Source organism: Hemiscyllium ocellatum, chromosome 2 (genome assembly GCF_020745735.1).
Source record: "Hemiscyllium ocellatum isolate sHemOce1 chromosome 2, sHemOce1.pat.X.cur, whole genome shotgun sequence".
Classification (NCBI taxonomy): Eukaryota; Metazoa; Chordata; class Chondrichthyes; order Orectolobiformes; family Hemiscylliidae; genus Hemiscyllium; species Hemiscyllium ocellatum.
Genome location: NC_083402.1, coordinates 66,518,755 through 66,537,574, shown reverse-complemented (window position 1 = coordinate 66,537,574; position 18,820 = coordinate 66,518,755). Strand labels below are relative to the sequence as shown.

The window sequence follows — 18,820 nt, the reverse complement described above, 5'->3', positions numbered from 1 at the left end:
GTAAATATCAGACAATAAGGTAGGGGAATGTGTCAGGGTTACTGTCTGGAGGGTCAGTGTGGACTTGTTGGACCAAAGGGCGTTTTTCCACACTGTCGGGATTCTATGAAAAAAAGAGGCTTCTTCTTTATTAACCAACCAGGCAAGATTCTACTCACCTGCTTGTATTTTTATCTATCCATTCATGGCTAAAAGATCATCTGCAGTGGCTTCTGTTCTGGCACCTGTACCATTATCTCTGAAGTTCCACAAGGAACTCCCCGTAACTCCTCCTATTTCTCATTCACTTTGGTGACATCAACTGAAAATACAACCGAGGGTTGATTCCAGATGGTATGAAGTTAAATACAATGGATGCCCAAAGAGACATGGGAAGTTCATGTGTATAGATCTTTAAAATGTCATGAACAAGTGCAGCAAATAATCAAGAAAGTTGATGTAATGCTGGTCTGAGGATGGGAGTACAAAAATGCAGAAATTATCCTGCACTTCTACAAAACCCTGGTTAGAATCCACTGGAGTAATGTGGGCAGATATGGGCACTACACCTTAGAAAGGATATATTGGCCTCAGAGGGAGGATTTGATCCTGGACTTCAGTGGTAATATAAATTAGGCCTGTTTTCTCTTGAACTTACACAGTTAAGGGATGATCTGATTGAAGTCTGAGAAAAAGGAACTGATCATCTGTGACCAAGATGAGGAGAATTGTTTTCACTCAGAGAGTTGTATATCTTTAAAATTCTCCATCCCAGGGAATGTTGATGCTTTATCACTGAAAATACTGAGGGCTGAAATAGTGGGCTGGATTTGTACCATCCCCGTGCCAGGAATGTTTTCAGTAAGGGGTGGGGAGGGCCCATAAAATATGCCAAGTAGCCAAGCCCACCTCCTTGCTGCCCTGACTGATTCCCCATAATATTGAGGAAGAGCAATTTACTCACTGGGATGCTGACTCTAGGCCTGATGCTGAAGCCCAAAGTAGGAGGCAGTTAAAGGCTTCAGTCAAGATTAGAGTGGTGCTGGAAAAGCACAGCAGGTCAGGCAGCATCTGAGGAGTAGGAATATCAAAGTTTCAGGCAAAAGCCCTTCATAAGGACCTACGTCTGCCTACTTAAAGGCTTCAGTCTGCCTCCACTACTGTCTAATGCTTTGCTGTGGTTGATGGGTCAGATACAAAAAGCTATTTCTAAAATGATTTAAAATTGTTTAATTAAAAAAGTGGGACAGAAAGAGGGCATATGAATTACAGGGTGCTCTCTGGATGTCAAGAACATCCCCCACTTATTCATGTGCCAACCTCCCTCACCGCTTCTATACCTAACCCATCCTGCTCTAAAAGCCTGGGACCGACTTCACTCCAGTTGCTATTGTACCTCTTTGAAAGGTGCTTCTTACCTCCCCGGACCCTAACGGTCAGATCAGTGAGAGAGCATGTTTCTTTTGAGCTGAGTTTGAAATAAAACATCTAAATGTCGTCACAGGAAAGGCATGAGTTGATTGGTAGTAAAAGAAATGCAAAGAACTGCGGATGCTGGAAATCTGAAACAGAAACAGAGAGTGTTGGAGAAACATGTCAGTTCCTGAACTGCTAAAGAGTCACTGGGCCTGAAACATTTTCTGTTTTTCTCTGCAGATGCTGCCAGAGTTGCTGGGTTGCTTCAGAACTCCATTTTTGTTGTTCATGAGTTGATTGGTGTTGAGCTACTGTTTGGGAATGTATTCCAACTGCAGTAAAGTTCTAATCCAGCAGAAAGTAAGACTTTATAGGCCCAGGTGTGGGAGCAATTTGTGAGTAAGGGTGAAGAATGTCCACTTTCTATTAATCTCTGAATGATAGTTAATTATACAAGAGTGAGGTTAAATTAACCAAAAGTTGCCATAGACTTACCAGACCACAGGGCTGTTCTCTGCTTAGAGAGAGACAACTGGTGATGGTTTAACCTGAGGGCCACCAATCGGCAAGAGGTGAGGATGGGAAGGAGAATCCTTCATGGTAATCTCAGCGATGCAGGAATTGAACCCATGCTGTTGGCATCATTATCACAAACCAGCAGTCCAACCAACTGAGCTAATCAATCCTGCATAGTTAACAATTTAACAAGCTTACAGTTTGGCTGATGAACTCAGCCAAGCGGAATGCCCCTCTCATCCACAGGGAGTTATCAGTGCTTCTTGTGACTTAAGCGACTCCATGTGCAGGAAGTGTCACTAGCTGCAGAAGCTGGAGCTCCAGATTTTAAAGCTTGGGCAACAGTTACACTCACTGAGGCAAATAGGACCATAAGACATAGCAGCAGAAATTCGGCCATTCAGCCCATCTAGTCTGTTCTGCATTCAAAAGAACTCCCCTGGTCCTCACCTTCCACCCACCAACCTCCATATACATCGCATCATTCTCCACCATTTCCACCACCTACAAACAGACCCCACCACCAGAGATATATTTCCCTCCCCACCCCTATCCACATGAAGACCGTTCGCACCGTGACTATCTCGTCAGGTCCACGCCCCCCTCAATAACCTACCCTCCGCTCCTGTCACCTTCCCTTGCCACCACAGGAATTGCAAAACCTGCGCCCACACCTCCCTCCTCACCTCTGTCCAAGGTCCCAAAGGAGACTTCTACATCCATCAAAGTTTCATCTGCACTTCCACACATGTCTTGACTCTATCCGTTGCTCCCGATGCAGTTTCCACTACACTGGGGAGAGACAGGATGCCTACATGCAGAGCACTTCAGAGAACATCTCCAGGACACCCGCACCAACCAACCCCACTGCCCACTCCGCCGAGGACATGCAGGTCCTGGGCCTCCTCCATTGCCAATTGCTTACCTTCCGATACCTGGAGAAAGAACACCTCATCTTCTGCCTTGGGAGCCTCCAACCCCATGACATCAATGTGGATTTCACCAGTTTCCTCACATCCCCTCCCCCCAGCTAATCCCAGTTCCAACCTTCCAGCACCATCCTCATGATCTGTCTCACCTGGCCATCTTCCTTCCCACCTATCCACTCCACCCTTCCCTCCGACCTATCACCATTATACCCACCTCCATCCACCTATTGCATTCTCAGCTACCTTCCCCCGAGCCTCACCCCCTCCCATTTATCTCTCCACCCCCGAGGCTCCCAGCTTCATTCCTGATTAAGGGCTTTTGCCCGAAACGTCAATTTTCCTGCTTCTCGGATGCTGCCTGACCTGCTGTGCTTTTCCAGCACCACACTCTCAACTCTAATTTCCAGCATCTGCAGTGCTGACTTTCACCTGATAGGTTTCTCAACTCATTATCCCACTTCCTCCCCATAACTCTTTATCCCCTTGACAATCAAGAACCTATCTATCTCTATTTTAAATGTATTCAGTGATGTGGCCCCCACAGCCATCTGTGGCAATGAATTCCTTAGACTCATCACTCTCTGGTTGAAGACGTTTCTCCTTATCTCTGTTCTAAAAGGTCTTCCCTTTATTCTGAGCCTGTGCCCTCAGGTCCTTGTCTCTCTTACCAATGAAAACATCTTCTCAACATCTGCTCTGTCCTGACCATTCAGTATTCCATATGTTTCAATTAGATCCCCCGACATCCTTTTCAACTCCATCGAGTACAGAGTCCTCAAATGTTCCTCATATGTTAAGCTTTTCATTCTTGGGACCATTCTTATGAACCATCTCTGAATGTGCTCTAGGCCTAGCACATCCGGGGATATGGGGTCCAAAACTGCACATAATACTCCAAATGTGGTCTGACCAGAGCCTTACAGAGCCTCAGAAGTACATACCTGTTTTTAAATTCAAGTCCTCTCAAAATAAATTCCTATCTTATTTACAAGGAAAAGACCTGAGTGGATAGCATGTTCAGAGTGGTGGTCAAATCACAAGGAAGGGGCAAGCAGGCGAAAAGGAAATGGATAACCGCAAGGCAGTAAACGCTATAAAGGAAACAGGCAGGTCTCCCTCCCTCTGTTTTGGATACTGGTGAGAGTGATAGATTCTTAAAACAATGCAGAAAGAGCCAGGCCCACAGCACCATGGATGGTTTAACTATACAGGACAGAGGAAGAAGCTTGAATGGCACTGTTCAGAGGGGATCTTTTTAGTTAGGAAACAGATTGATGTTTCTGCAGCCATTAATGTGACTCCAGGATCATTTTCTGCCTCCCTTGTGCTCGGGTTGAAGACATTAAGAAACTGCTGCAGGACCTTCATCTGTGGGAGGGCAAACAGCAAAAGGTCATGGTCCACATTAGTACAAACTTCACAGCTAGGAATGGAATGTGGTGCTGCAATTGGAATTTGGAGAGCTGGATATAAAATTAGCAAGCACGACCTCAAAAGTAGTAATGTTCCGATTACTACCAGTGCCACTTGCATGCGAGCAGAGAAACAGGAAGGTAAAAGAGATGAATGTATGGCTGGAAAGATGTCGCAAGAGGGAATGTTTTAGATATCTGGGATACTGGTGCTGGCTCCGGGGGGAGGTTGAACCCATACAAGCTGGATAAGTTGTATCTGAAGAGAGCCAGGACTGCATTTTTCTTATAGTATTGGAAAGGGTTTAAGCTAAAACCTTAGGGATATGGGAACAAGGAGACAATGTTTGAAATTAATATCAGGGTGCACAATCTCTGCTTGTAACAGAGATCTGGCTCAAGAAAGGGCAGGTCTGAATATTAATTATTTCTAAATAATAAAGGGGATTAAGTTAAATAAGAGAAAGTGTGGTTATGATAGGTGTTGGGTAGTAAATACAGTTATAAACTAGGCTGAAGATTGAAGGTTTAGAACATAGAACCTAGAACATTACAGCACAATATAGGCCCTTCGGCCCTCGATGTTGCACCAACAAAGGGCCCTAAATAAGTACGTAAGAGAATCCTTATGAAAAAAGACTGGGGGCAGCTAACATCAAAGGAAATCCCAATGTCTTTCGTATGCAGATCAATAGTAAAAGAGCGATAAAAGGAGAGTTATGGCTGAGTACGGCCATAAGGAGGATTTATACATGGAGACAAGATGCAGGACTGAGATGTTAAAGGAATACCTTGCATCTGTCTTCACCTATGAGGCAGATGCTGTCCAGGCTATAGTGACAGAAGATGCTCAGTCACTTGAATAATTTAACATTGAAATGGAAGAGGTATTGGATAGACTACCTACACTTCAGGTTGACAAGGCACTGGAGATGGATGAGATGCATCCAAAGGTAGTCAAGCAAGTGAGATTGGAAATTGCAGAGCTCTGATTATAATTTTTCAGTCTTCCCTAGATTCAGAGGAGGATCCTGAGGACTGCAGAATTGCAAACACGCTGTTCAATAAAAGATTGCCAAGCTAGACCAAACAATTACAAACCAGTCAGTTTAATTTTGGTGGTGGTGATATCTATAGAAACAATTATTTGGGACAGAATTAATAGCCATGTGGAAAAATATGGGTTCATTCAGAAGAGTCAGTACGAATTTGTTGAAGGAAATTCATGTTTAATTAAATCACTGGAAATTTGTGAGAGGTAACTGAAAGGATGGTGATGCAAAGGCCGTGGACTTGCAAAAGGTGTTCACTAGAATGCCACACAACAGACCCATGAGGAAAGTTATAACTCATGGAGGAAGAGGAACAATAGTAACATGCTTAAAAAATTGGCTGAGGGTTATAATAAGTACTTTTTGGGCTGGAAGAAGTTTCGCAGTGGAATTCTCCAGGAGTCAGTACCTTTGATTTTCCTGATATCTATTAATGATCCAGATCTTGGTTTGCAGGGGACAATTTCAAAATTTGAAAACCACACAACATTGGGAGGATTATAAACTGTGGGTGTGAAAGAATAGAAATTCAAAAGGATATTGTCAAGTTGAAGGAATAAGCAGATAGGTAGCAGATTGGGTTCATTGTTGAGAACTGTGATGTACAAAGAACATAGGGAGGCAGTATGAAATACAGGCTACCATTGTAAAGCACAGCTAGAATCTTAAAATCATATCATAGAGAAGAGGCCTTTCACACCATAGAATCTTCACTGACAGAAAATGACTCTAAATCTACACTCCTTTCACTCCCCAGCATTTGGAGTACAGCCTTGAATGTTATGACAATTCAAGTGATCATGCAAGTACTTTTTAAAGATCATCAGGTTTCCTGCTCCAACTATCCTTCCATTCTAGATTCAAACTAACCTCTAGGTGAAAAATATTTTCCTGAAATCCCCTCGAAGCCTCCTGCCTTTCACATTTATGTCAAGATGCTGGTATTGGACTGGGATGGATAAGGTCAGAAGTCACATGACATCAGGTTATAGTCCAACAAGTTTATAACCTGGTGTCATGTGACTTCTGATCTTTCACTTTAAAATTAGGTTCCCTTACTATTGACCCTTCAACTAAGTGAAGCAGCTGTTTCTTATCCATCCTGTCCAAGTCCTCATAATTTTATACACCTTAGTCAGGTCCTCTGTCGGCTAAAGCAAACAACCTGAGCCTATTCAGCTTCTCTTCATGGCACACTGCTCCATCCAAGGCAACATCCTGGTGAATCTTCACCCCATCTCCTCCAATGCAATCATATCCTTTCTAAAGTGCAGCGATCAGAACTACACACAGTATTCCAGCTGTAGCCTAACCAAAGTCCAGTATAACCTTCAACGTTTGTGAGAAGATTTGTAGCTCAGGTGCTCGTTGTTGTGGTTCTGTTCACCAAGCTGGGAATTTGTATTGCAGGCGTTTCGTCCCCCGTCTAGGTGACATCCTCAGGGCTTGGGAGCCTCCTGTGAAGCACTTCTGTGATGTTTCCTCCGGCTTTTGTTTTTAAGCACAATATTTTTTTAATAGGCAAAGATTAGATGCCCATCTGATATCATTCCCGGAAAAAAAAAGCATTCTTAAAACCACGAGTACGCAAAAAAAAACTCTAGTTACTAACAAAAGTTCTCAACATACAATTCATACAATACAACTATATGTACAGGCACTTTACACATCATTTTCACATATGTACACTTCAATATATTATTATATAGACAATTTGCATTCTGTGGGTATACACATTCACTACATGAGGGTTATTGCTAAGACAAGACATGCCAGGTAAGTGAGGGCTGTCTGGTGACAGGATGGAGCTCCATTCCGACCCTCCTCAGTCCTGGGTGAACTGCGCAATTTGAGAACATTGAGGTGCAGTGCTTTCAGGTCCTCCAAGGCCCCATGGGCGGCCATGAAGAATGCCGGGTCCCCTGTCGTCAGGAGGTCGAAGACACAGGACTGGAAGTACACGTCCTCCACCTGGAGGATCTCCCGGCACTTGGCTGTTGCGCTTTCCACAATGTATGCCTGGCGGGGGCGCTGCAGCCTGGCACCAGATGGCCTCCTGGGTAGCATGTGCTCCTTGATAAGCTCGTTATGGGGGCAGAGCTGCAGGCACATGTTCTCATCCGCGTAGTTCAAAGTCTCTTCGGGGACCCTGATGGCAAAGGTCAGGTAGTCACCCACCTGGCGCACAATGATGGTGATGCCAATATAGTAGGCTTGAATTTCCACCTGGGCACTGCCCGTCTTCTCAAGTATTCTCAGGCTGTTCTCACCTTCCTTCTCACTACCACCTGTCGTACCATCCACAAACGCTGACGGAAGGTCATCTGTGGTTGCTTGATAAACCTTCTGCTCTGTGCAGCCCTGAAAGCTCTTGAATATGATTGTAATCTTGCTAGTGGCTGTGGCGCTGGAGCCCTCTACCACCGGTACATTGGTGACCTGTACAGACAGGTAGACGTTGTCGATCAGGGGCCAAGCTCCCTCTACCTTGCAGGTCTGAAACTCGTTCCGAAAGGTTCTGAGGTGGGGGTCCCCAAACAAGCCGCAGTGAGCGAAGGAGAGGGGCTGCGGGCCGGCGCCTCTCAGCGAGCTGCCTTTGCTCCGGTAGCGGCAGAGTTCCGGGACACGGCTCCTCTCTGTAGCCACCGGCCTGTCCTCCGGCATTTATAGTGGATACGGATGGTTAGGTGTCTTCCTGTTTGTCCTATGTAGTGTTTTGTGCAGTCCTTGCATGAACCAACATAGTGTACAAAATCCCATGCAAGAACTGCACAAAACACTACATAGGACAAACAGGAAGACAGCTAACGATCCGTATCCATGAACACCAACTAGCCATGAAACGACACGACCAGATAGCCTTAGTAGCCACCAAGCAGATGACAAACAACATGAGTTCAACTGGGACAACACTACTATTATAGGACAAGCCAAACAGAGAACAGCCAGGGAATTCCTAGAGGTAGATTCTATCAACAAACACATCGACCTGGACTCAACATACCGACCACTGCACCAGACAGCTGGAACTGACAACCGGAAACAGCAGAGACAAACCACTATAAATGCGAGAGGAAACATCACAGAAGCGCTTCACAGGAGGCTCCCAAGCACTGAGGATGACATCTAGACAGAGGACGAAATGTTTGCAACACAAATTCCCAGCTCAGTGAACAGAACCACAACATCCAGTATAACCTCCTTGCTTTTATAATGATGCCACCAGTGATAAAGGTAAATGTCCTGGATGCCTGCTTAATTACCCTATTAACTGACCTGTTACCTTCAAGAATCTGTAGACAAGCATCCCAAGATCCCTCTGTTCCTCTGAACTTCCTAGTGTCATTGAGTATTCCTTTGTGTTAATACTTCTTCCACTTCACACTTATCCATGTTATATTCCGTATGCCATTGTTGTACCCATGTGATCAATCTATCTATATCTTCCTGTAACCCAAGACTTTCTTCCTTACTGTCAACCGCCTGCCCAATCTTCCCGTTATCTACAAACTCTCTTCTTATCCCTCCTCATGTCTTTTCCATATCATTTATATAATTATGAACAATAAAGGGATCTCGCACTGATCCTTGTGATACATCACTGGACACTAACTTTGAGACACAAACAGTCTTCATCCACCAACTTCTGTATCCTACCACTCAGCCAATTTTGAATCTACCTTGCCAAGTTACCCTGGATCCCACGTGCTTTTACCTTCTTTATCAGTATCCTATGTGAGACCTTGTTAAAGGCTTTGCTGAAGTAGAGAAAACAGTTAATAAAACACACAGTTTCTGTAATTCATAAATAGGGGCATTGAGTACAAGAGCAGGTATGTTATGCTGAACTAAACTCAGCTGGAGTATTATATACTGTTCTGGGCAGCATACTTCAGGAAACATTGGAGAAAGTCTGGAAGAAGTTTACAAGAATTGTTCAAGGAACAGAAACTTCAGTCTCACAGATATGAAGGACCATATAGTCTCCTCTGAACCACAGTCAAAGTGTGTGACATCAGCAGTCATCACTTTCTCCTTTGGTCCATAACAATGCTGTGATCCTGAGATGTTTACAGTCCCAGTTGTGCCCATTCATGACCGTGTCCTGGTGCTGCGAGTGCTAGAGCTGCCAGCCAGTTAGATTGTAGTAGTTCTCGAGGCAGACATTTGGTGTCTCTGAGGTGCAGACCTCTGATCTTTAGCCTGATAATACTGCCCTCAGTGTGTTGTTGCTGGAGCATCTTTTTAAAATGTATTCTACTTGGAACACCCCCAAGACCCTAAAAAAGGTTGATATTGCACAATGATCTACTCCTGCTATGTCTAACATTATGAATAGTTTTCATTTCTCGAGTGACAGTGTCTCTTTTCCTTCCTGCTGTTCAAATACTGTTAACTATCATGACATCATTTACTCGTGGGAATCCATACACAAGTTATGGATAGCATAGCACAGGTAACAGAAACAATGAGCTGATAATAACAGATTTATTCTATAGTTATTTTATATTCAACTTGTCCTGCCCTGGCATCTCATATTCTAAGTTTCAACTCACTGAGGTTGGTTAATTGTAAACTTGCACTATCTTTAACTAGTGGAAGAACATACATCATAAAGTCGCACAATACAAGGTTATGAAAACATTTGGAGACAGACTTCTGAGTTTAACCCAACAGCATTAACTTATATGTATATATGCAACTAAAACCTATAGCAGGACAATAACAATCCAAACAGGAGATATACAGATGATTTGAATATTTTAAAATAATCTCTACTAATATCTTATTAAATTCTAGGGCGAAAACCAGACGGAGTATTTTTTAGGATTAACGCCAGTTGGGATTGTTGTTTACAAGAACAAAATCCAAGTTGGAAAGTATTTCTGGTAGGTAACCTTAAGTATATTCTGATTTTTATTTTTTTGCTTCACTTGTTTTATTTTGAACTTAAAAGGTTCTCTGTTTGGTAACAGGCCACGGATAACCAAGGTGAACTTCAGAGAAACCCAGTTTGAGCTAAGAGTACTAGGCAAAGATGTAAGTATCATAATGCCATGACATTTTTCTATTTTCCTTGACATCAATCCTTAAGGCTCTTCTTCATAAACTGATTCATAAATTAGTCCTGTGCAGAGTGACCTTTGGGGTTGACTGGAGATTGTAACATTTGGGCTATAGATACTTCCAATTCTGCCTAAGAACAGGAGACGAATGTTTTTAGGATATAGCAACAGGATGGACAAGTTCAATAGCTTGATGAACAGTGAGTTTGGAGCAGACAAAGAGTTGAATGTGCACCACTTCGCTGTTAGCAGCTGTAGATCAGCCAATCTACAGCCCATGTATTTAGCATTGCACTGGAGGGGCAAGGGCTTGCTAACATTTATATTCATTTCCAGTAGAGATGTACTTTAATGGGATGAGCTCTAACCTTCTACCCCAAGCATATTTCAAAGACATAGATATTAAAAATCTTGTAAACAGAGCCCAAGCCTTTTGCTCACTTGGCAAGGTTGACACAGAAATAAATTAGATTACAATATTTATTCTGATCAGGTAATTGGTCACTTTATACGATAAAAACTTGCATGTGAGCCAAAGGTCATCATTTTAAACCTGAAAATTATCTCAAATTTACTCTTCAAGGAAACATATCTCAAAGTGAGAATCCGAAGTTCAGCAAGTTGTTTCATACTGCTGCTATGAATTGGCTATATGAGTGAAATTGTCCGCTGACCAGATGCAGCCATCAGGCCAAGATGACATTCTGCCCACCCTACAATTGAGCAACAATTGAATGTGAGTGTATGAATGTATGAATGTCAGTGCCCGTGCTATTCCAGGTATGTTGGCTATAGGTCCCAGTGATTGGTTGTTTGAATCAAACGTATTCCATTGATTATTCTTAATAGCAGACTATACTCAACTAGCCATCATTTGCAAAGTCCAAAACAAAATGTCTTCTGTTAGCTTTGAGTTGAGTACATAACATGGCACATATAAAGTTGCTAGAAGTGACATACATTCATATGCATTGCAAACAAAAGAATATATTCAGGCTGTATGCCTTTTTTTAAAATTAGCTTGGAGCTTGGGCAACCTAAGTTTCCCTATTACTATCACCATGGTTACATCTCAAAAATAGGTGGCAGTTCAGAAGACTGAACAGAATTCCTAAAATTTTAAGGAAGGAAATTTTGCATCCAAGGCAATGTTAGCAAAAAATATATAAAAACAAATCAAGAAAGTTTTTCAGATACTCAAAAAAACAGCTTAAAAAGTAAGTGTTAGTCCTATAGAAAATAAGTCTGCAGAACGAGTAATGGAGGATGAAGAGATGGCAGATGAATTGAATGGATATTTTGTGCTGGTCTTCACTAGAGAGTACATAAGTTGCATCCTGGAAATAGCTGTAAATCAGGAATTGAAGGGAAAGAAACAACTCAAAAAACTTACAATTACCAGGGAATTAGTGTGGAATAAATTGTTAGAACTGGGAGTTGACAAGTCCCCAGGTCCTGATTGATTTTATCCTAGGCTCATAATTGCCAGTGAAATAGTTGATGTGTTGATTTTGATTTTACAGAACTCATTAGATTTGTGAAAGATTCCTTTAGGTTGTAAAATAGTTAATGTAACTCCTGTATTCAAAAAGGGAAGGAGACAGAAACCAGGAAACAACAGACAAGTTAGCTTAGCATCTGTCATAGGGAAAATGTAAGAAATTTTTACTAAAGACAATGTAACTGAGCACTTGGATAAGTTCAACATAATTGGGCAGAAGCAACATGATTTTGTTGAAGGGAAATCATGTTTAATTAACTTATTTCAGTACTCAATGAAGCAATTTATGCTGTAAATAAAGGGGGACCAGAGGGTATATTGTACCAGGATTTTCAGAAGGCAAATGATTTTGACGTCATATATACTTGCAGAAAGTAAGCTCATACAGTACAGAAGAGGCCCTTTGGCCCATTGAGGCTGTACTGTCAAAACACACTAAATCTACACTAGACCCATAGACTTGCATATTATGAACTTAAGTGCTCATCCAAGAACTTTGTGAAAGGTGTGAGGTTACCTGCCTCAACAACTTTCCCAGGAAGTATATTCCAGATTTCTATCATCCTCTGGGTGAAAACATTTTTCCTCAAGTTCTCTCTAAATCTCTTGCCTTTCACTATAAGTGTGCCCCTTTGCTATTGACCCTTCAATTAAAGAGAATAACAGCTTTATATCCACCCTGTCCATGCCTCTAATAATCTTACACACTTCTGTCAGGTCCCTCGTCAAACGTCTGAGCAGCAAAGAAAACAGCTCAAGCCTATCCAGCTTCTCTTAAGATGCTAAATCCCAAGCAATATCGGATCTCGCCTGTACCCCCTCCAGCACAGCCACATCCTTCTTATAGTGCAGTGACCAGAACTGCACACACCCCAGCTAAGGCTGAGTCAATGTTACGTACAACTGCAACATGATTCCCTGCTCTTATAATCTATGCTTTGGCTAATCAAGGCAAGTGTCCCATATGCCTTCTTAACTACCATGCGATAGGGTTAGGGATTTATAGAAAACACACCAAGATCTCTCTGTTCCTTTGAGCTTCCTGATGTCCTGCCATTCATTGTATATTCCCTTGTCTTGTTACTTCTTCCAAAGTGCGTCACCTCACATTCATGGTTTGGGATACCATATTTGCATGATAGAAGAATAGCTTGCAAACTTTGTACACCCCAGTCCAAAACCGGCATCTTCAAATCATTGCTAACAGGAAGCAGAATATAGGAATAAATAGATCTATTTAAGGCTGGCAAGATGTCATGAGTAGTGTGTCACATGTATCCGTGCTGAGACCTTAGCTCTTTACAATTTATTAAAATGATTTGGATGAATAGATTGAAAATAAAGCAGCCAAATTTGCTGATGACACAGAGATAGTTTGGAGCTTTGGAGGGTTCGTAATAGAGTCATAGAGTCATAAAGATGTTCAGCATGGAAACAGACACTTCAGTCCAACCTGTCCATGCCGACCAGATATCCCAACTCTAGTCCCACCTGCCAGCACCTGGCCCATATCCCTCCAAACTCTTCCTATTCATATGCCCATCCAAATGCCTCTAAAATGTTGCAATTGTACCAACCTCCACCACTTCCTCTGGAAGCTCGTTCCATACACATACCACCCTCTGTGTGAAAAAGTTGCCCTGTAGGTCTCTTTTATATCTTTCCCTTCTCACCCTAAATCTATGCCCTCTAGTTCTGGACTCCCCGACTCCAGGGAAAAGACTGCCTATTTATCCTATCCATGCCCCTCATAATTTTGTAAACCTCCTATAAGCTCACCTCTCAGCCTCCGATGCTCCAGGGAAAACAGCCCCAGCCTGTTCAGCCTCTCCCTATAGCTCACATCCTCCAACCCTGACAACATCCTTGTAAACCTTTTCTGAACCCTTTCAAGTGTCACAACATCTTTCCGATAGGAAAGAGACCAGAATTGCATGCAATATTCCAACAGTGGCCTAACCAATGTCCTGTACAGCCGCAACATTATCTCCCAACTCCTGTACTCAATACTCTGACCAATAAAAGAAAGAAACCTTCCCATCGCATTCTTCATTATCCTATCTACCTGCAACACCACTTTCAAGGAGCTATGAACCTGCACTCCAAGGTCTCTTTATTCAGCAACACTCCCTATGACCTTACCATTAAGTGTATAAGTCCTGCTAAGATTTGCTTTCCCAAAATGCAGCACCTCGCATTTATCTGAATTAAACTCCATCTACCATTTCTCAGCCCATTGGCCCATCTGGTCAAGATCCTGTTGTAATCTGAGGTAACCCTCTTCGCTGTCCACTACACCTCCAATTTTGGTGTCATCTGCAAACTTACTTATACTCACATCCAAATCATTTCTGTAAATGACAAAAAGTAGAGGGCCCAGCACTGATCCTTGTGGCACTCCACTGGTCACAGGCTTCCAGTCTGAAAAACAACCCTCCAACACCACCCTCTGTCTTCTACCTTTGAGCCAGTTCTGTATCTAAATGGCTAGTTCTCCCTGTATTCCGTGAGATTTAACCTTGCTAATCAGTCTCCCATGGGCAACCTTGTTGAATGCCTTACTGAAGTTCATATAGATCACATCTACTGCTTGCCCTCATCAATCTTCTTTGTTACTTCTTCAAAAAACTCAATCAAGTTTGTGAGACATGATTTCCCACACACAAAGCCATGTTGACTATCCCTAATCAGTCCTTGCCTTTCCAAATACATGTACATCCTGTCCCTCAGCATTCCCTCCAATAACTTGCTCACCACCGAGGTCAGGCTCACTGGTCTATAGTTCCCTGGTTTGTCCTTACCACCCTTTTTAAATAGTGGCACCACGTTAGCCAACCTCCAGTCTTCCATCACCTCACCTGTGACTATCGATGATACAAATATCTCAGCAAAAAGCCCAGCAATCACTTCTCTAGCTTCCCACAGAGTTCTAGGGTACACCTGATCAGGTCCTGGGGATTTATCCACCTTTATGCGTTTCAAGACATCCAGCACTTCCACCTCTGTAATATGGATATTTTGCAAGATGTCACCATCTATTTCGCTACAGTCTGTATCTTTCATATCCTTCTCCACAGTAAATGCTGATGTAAAATACTCATTTACTATCTCCACCATTTTCTGCAGCTCCACACAAAGGCTGCCTTGCTGATCTTTGAAGGGCCCTATTCTCCTTTTGTCCTTAATGTATTTGTAAAAACTCTTTGGATTCTCCTTAATATTATTTGCCAAAGCTATCTCATGTCCCCTTTTTGCCCTTCTGATTTCCCTCTTACATATACTCCTACTTCCTTTATACTCTTCTAAGGATTCACTCGATCTATCCTGTCTATACCTTACATATGCTTCCTTCTTTTTCTTAACCAAACCCTCAATTTCTTTAGTCATCCAGCATTCCCTGTACCTATCAGCCTTTCCTTTCACCCTAACAGGAATATACTTTCTTTGGATTCTCATTATAAGGAGCTACAAAAGGATATAGACAACTTCAATGAGTGGACAAATAAATGACAAATGGAGTAAAATGTGGGAAAGTGTAATACTGTCTTAGGCATGTATCCTCTGGAATCATAAGCTAAGAGCCCAGTGTTGGAGGTAATATATGTTGGCATGGATAGAGAATCAGCTCATGGACAAGAAACAGCGAGTCGGGATAAAAGTTACTTTTTCAGGTTGGTGACCTATAACCCAGTGGTGGGACTGTAACTGTTTACAATATATATTAATGATTTGGAGGAAGGAAATGAATGTACTGTAGCCACATTTGCAGATGGTATAAAAATAGATGGGTAAGCGGGTTGCAAGAAGGAAAATAAAACAGTTTACAGACAGGTATTGGTAGGTTCAGTAAGTGGGCAAAATGTTGTCAAATGAAATATCATATAGGAAAGTGCAAAGTTGCTCATTTTGGACGGGCTTGTTTTGGGTAGCATAATGGTTAACACTACTGCCTCACAGTGCCTGGGTCCTTGGTTCAATTTCAGCCTCAGGTGACTGTATGTGGAGGTTGCACATTGTCCCTGAGTCCGCGTGCATTTTCTACGGGTGCTCCAGTTTCCCCCGAAAATCGAAAGATATGCAGGTTAGATGGATTAGCCATGCTAAATTGATCATAGTATTCAGGAATGTGTAGGCCAAGTGTGTTGGCCATAGTAAAAATACAGCTTATGGGGATAGGGTGGGGATCTGGGTGAGATGCTCTTCAGACGGTCAATGCAGACTTGATGGGCTGAATGGCTTCTTTCTGCATTGTAGGAATTCTATGACAACAAAAGAAGAGTATTGTTTATATGCCAGTCAACTACAACACACAGTTACAATACAAAACAAAGAAAACCAGCTTCCTGGTACAGCAGGTAACCAGGAAGGCTAATGGAACATTGGCCAATGTTTCAAGAGGTTGGAGTATAAGAGTAGGGAAATCTTACGGCAACTATACAAAGTGCTGGTGAGATCACATATTGAGAAATGTGAGCAGTTTTGGTCCCTTTAAACAAAGATATTATTTTAGAGAATTTCAGAGTATTATTTCAGTTCAGAGAAGGATCATGAGGATAATCTTCAACATGGAGGGATTGCCTTATGAGCAAAGTCTGAACAGATTGGGACTCTATTCACTGGAGTTTAGAAGAATGAGAGATGATCCACTTGAAACATATGGGATTCAAAAGCAGCTTGACAGGGTAAATTATTTGAAGATATTTAATCTCTCATGGGAGAGTCTAGGACCAGAGGACATAATTTTGAAATAAAGGGGCACCAGTTTAAAACTGGGATAAGGGGGAATTTCTTCTCTCAATGGGTTTTGAGTCTTTGGAGCTCCTTGCTACAGAGAGATGGAGGGGCTGATTCCTTGTGTACATTTAAGGCAGAGAGATCCTTGAACTGTAGGGGAATCAGGAGTTACAGTGAAAAGGCAGGAAAATGGTGTCAAGAATTGTCAGAGCAGGTTTGAGTGGCCGAACAGCCTACTCTTGTTCCTATTTCATCTCATCTTGTGGTCTTTATTGCTTTAACATCTAACGTTCTTCTCCGGGATTACCACTCCTCAATCTAAAGAACCCCCTCCCATTTTGGGATTGGATCACCCTCTTTTCCCTTGCTGGGATCAAGGATCAAGCAGCTACCAACTTTCATGGTGCTCCCTGCCTGACTGGAAGCCACGTCTGGTTTCTGGGTGGGATCCTGTCGAACATAAATGCACAGTGCTCAAACTCTACAATGAACAAAAAAATGCAGACTTCTAATCGAAACTCTACACTGTCTCCATGGAAACCTGCCCCTGCCAATACTGGGTCACTGATCACAAGGTGTAAATTAAAGAACCCGACCTCTAAACAAATTATTCAGAAAAACCTATCAATCAGAGGCTTGACTCCAGATGGGAGGATGTTCTTTGAACTGTGACCAAGACAGCTTGTGAGATTTCTCAGCTTCCACTGCATCGACCTAAAACAATAATGCAGCTCTCAGGATTTAATTAAACTAAGCTCATTGTGTTCAACATTGAATAGAGGTAATCTCAATGCTGTGAATGTGGGGATTTACAAGGCATTTATGTTTTAAATATCTCCATTAACTTAAAGTTGAACAGCACGATTGAGTGGGGAGATTGTGGTGAGACTCAATCTCTCCCCGCATTCAGTCCCAACTGCTTCAGTTGTCATGGAGTACCCAAATCGAAAAGAGCAATTAACAGTTCTCATACCTTGACACAGGAAAAGAGATTGTTGCTCTTTGAAGATGGATGCAGAAACATGGGAAGGGGGAGAGGGAGAGATAGAGAGAGAAAAACGAAAGGGTGCCAGTAAGAATTGGTTCTGTCTTCAAAGGGAGGGAAGAGCACTGACAGGACAGTTGGAGATTTAGTGACCCTGGGCTTGTGGGGAGTGATTTTGTGGAGCCCGCAAGAGCAGGAAAAATGGTAGTTTATGAACTAATTTCGCAGAGGATCATATCCCGGCACCTTTTATTTACATGTGGAGTATTCTTGACACGGATCCAGTTCCCTCAGATCCAGCTCTCGAGCGAACAGGATGCCTGACACTTCTGTTCTTTTCTTTCCTGTTCTTTTTTTTTTCTTTCTATTTATTTTCTTCTTTGACACTTCTGTTCATTTTTTCTTTTTTCTTTAATTTCCACCACCAGGAAGAAAGGAAACACCCAAGTGGCCAGTGACAAGCAGTGCCCTTCACATCAAAGGGCAATGCTGTGTGATCAAAAAGGGGAGGGCAGGGACGAAATCAAAATAGAGTTGGAGGGGGAAATGATGCACTCCACTCCCTGCGACGCCCACCTCTCCCTGAACAACTCCAGGGTGTTGGTGGACACCGCGTGCTCCTTCTCCAAGGACACCCGGGCTCTAATGTAACCGTGGAAGAGGGGCACGCAGTCGGCCCTGACGACTCCCTTCACGGCCCGCTGCCTGGACCTGTTTATGGCCAGTTTGGCCAGGCCCAGGAGCAGACCCACGAGGAGGTCTTCAGACCTGCACTCCCTCCTCCGTACCGGGTGCCTAAAGATCAGGAGCATGGGACTGAAATGCAACCAAAAGCAGAGGAGAAGGTTTTTGAGAAAATCAAAGAGGGAGTGCAAACGCCCACACCCAATACACACATGGTCCACGGAGACACTTCTGTGTTTTTTTTACCCCCACACTACCGCCTAACTGCGGTAGTGCTTATTATTTTTAACCCCAGCACCCATGGTGTGTGTGTGCAGCTGTGAGACACAGTGAGAGACATAAAGTGCACAAATCTTTATTTAATTTCCACCACCAGGAAAAGTAGGAAAACACCCGAGTGGCCTGTGACGAGCAGTGCCCTTCACATCAAAGGGCAATGCTGTGTGATCCAAACAGTGAAGGGGAGGGCAGGGACTAAATCAAAATAGAGTTGGAGGGGGAAATGATGCACTCCACTCCCTGCGGCGCCCACCTCTCCCTGAACAA

General features: G+C 42.9%; 2 protein-coding genes across 3 annotated transcripts in view; one reads left to right on the top strand and one right to left on the bottom strand.

The window, feature by feature from the left end:
* Nucleotides 1-18,820, top strand: part of epb41l4a (erythrocyte membrane protein band 4.1 like 4A) — a 304,833-nt gene that overhangs the window by 171,140 nt on the left and 114,873 nt on the right. For both annotated transcript variants that reach the window (XM_060844451.1, XM_060844444.1), the window contains exons 9-10: nucleotides 10,105-10,193; nucleotides 10,281-10,344. In XM_060844451.1, the coding sequence (XP_060700434.1) occupies nucleotides 10,105-10,193; nucleotides 10,281-10,344 (153 nt within the window). The remainder of the gene's footprint in view (nucleotides 1-10,104; nucleotides 10,194-10,280; nucleotides 10,345-18,820) is intronic.
* LOC132829687 (repulsive guidance molecule A-like) lies at nucleotides 6,927-7,968 on the bottom strand. The gene has a single exon (XM_060847043.1). The coding sequence runs from the start codon at nucleotides 7,966-7,968 to the stop codon at nucleotides 7,045-7,047; it is 924 nt and encodes a 307-aa protein (XP_060703026.1). The 3' UTR covers nucleotides 6,927-7,044.

Coding starts and splice junctions, on each gene's coding strand:
- LOC132829687 (XM_060847043.1), bottom strand. CDS start 7,968: ATGCCGGAGGACAGGCCGGTGGCTACAGAGAGGAGCCGTGTCCCGGAA.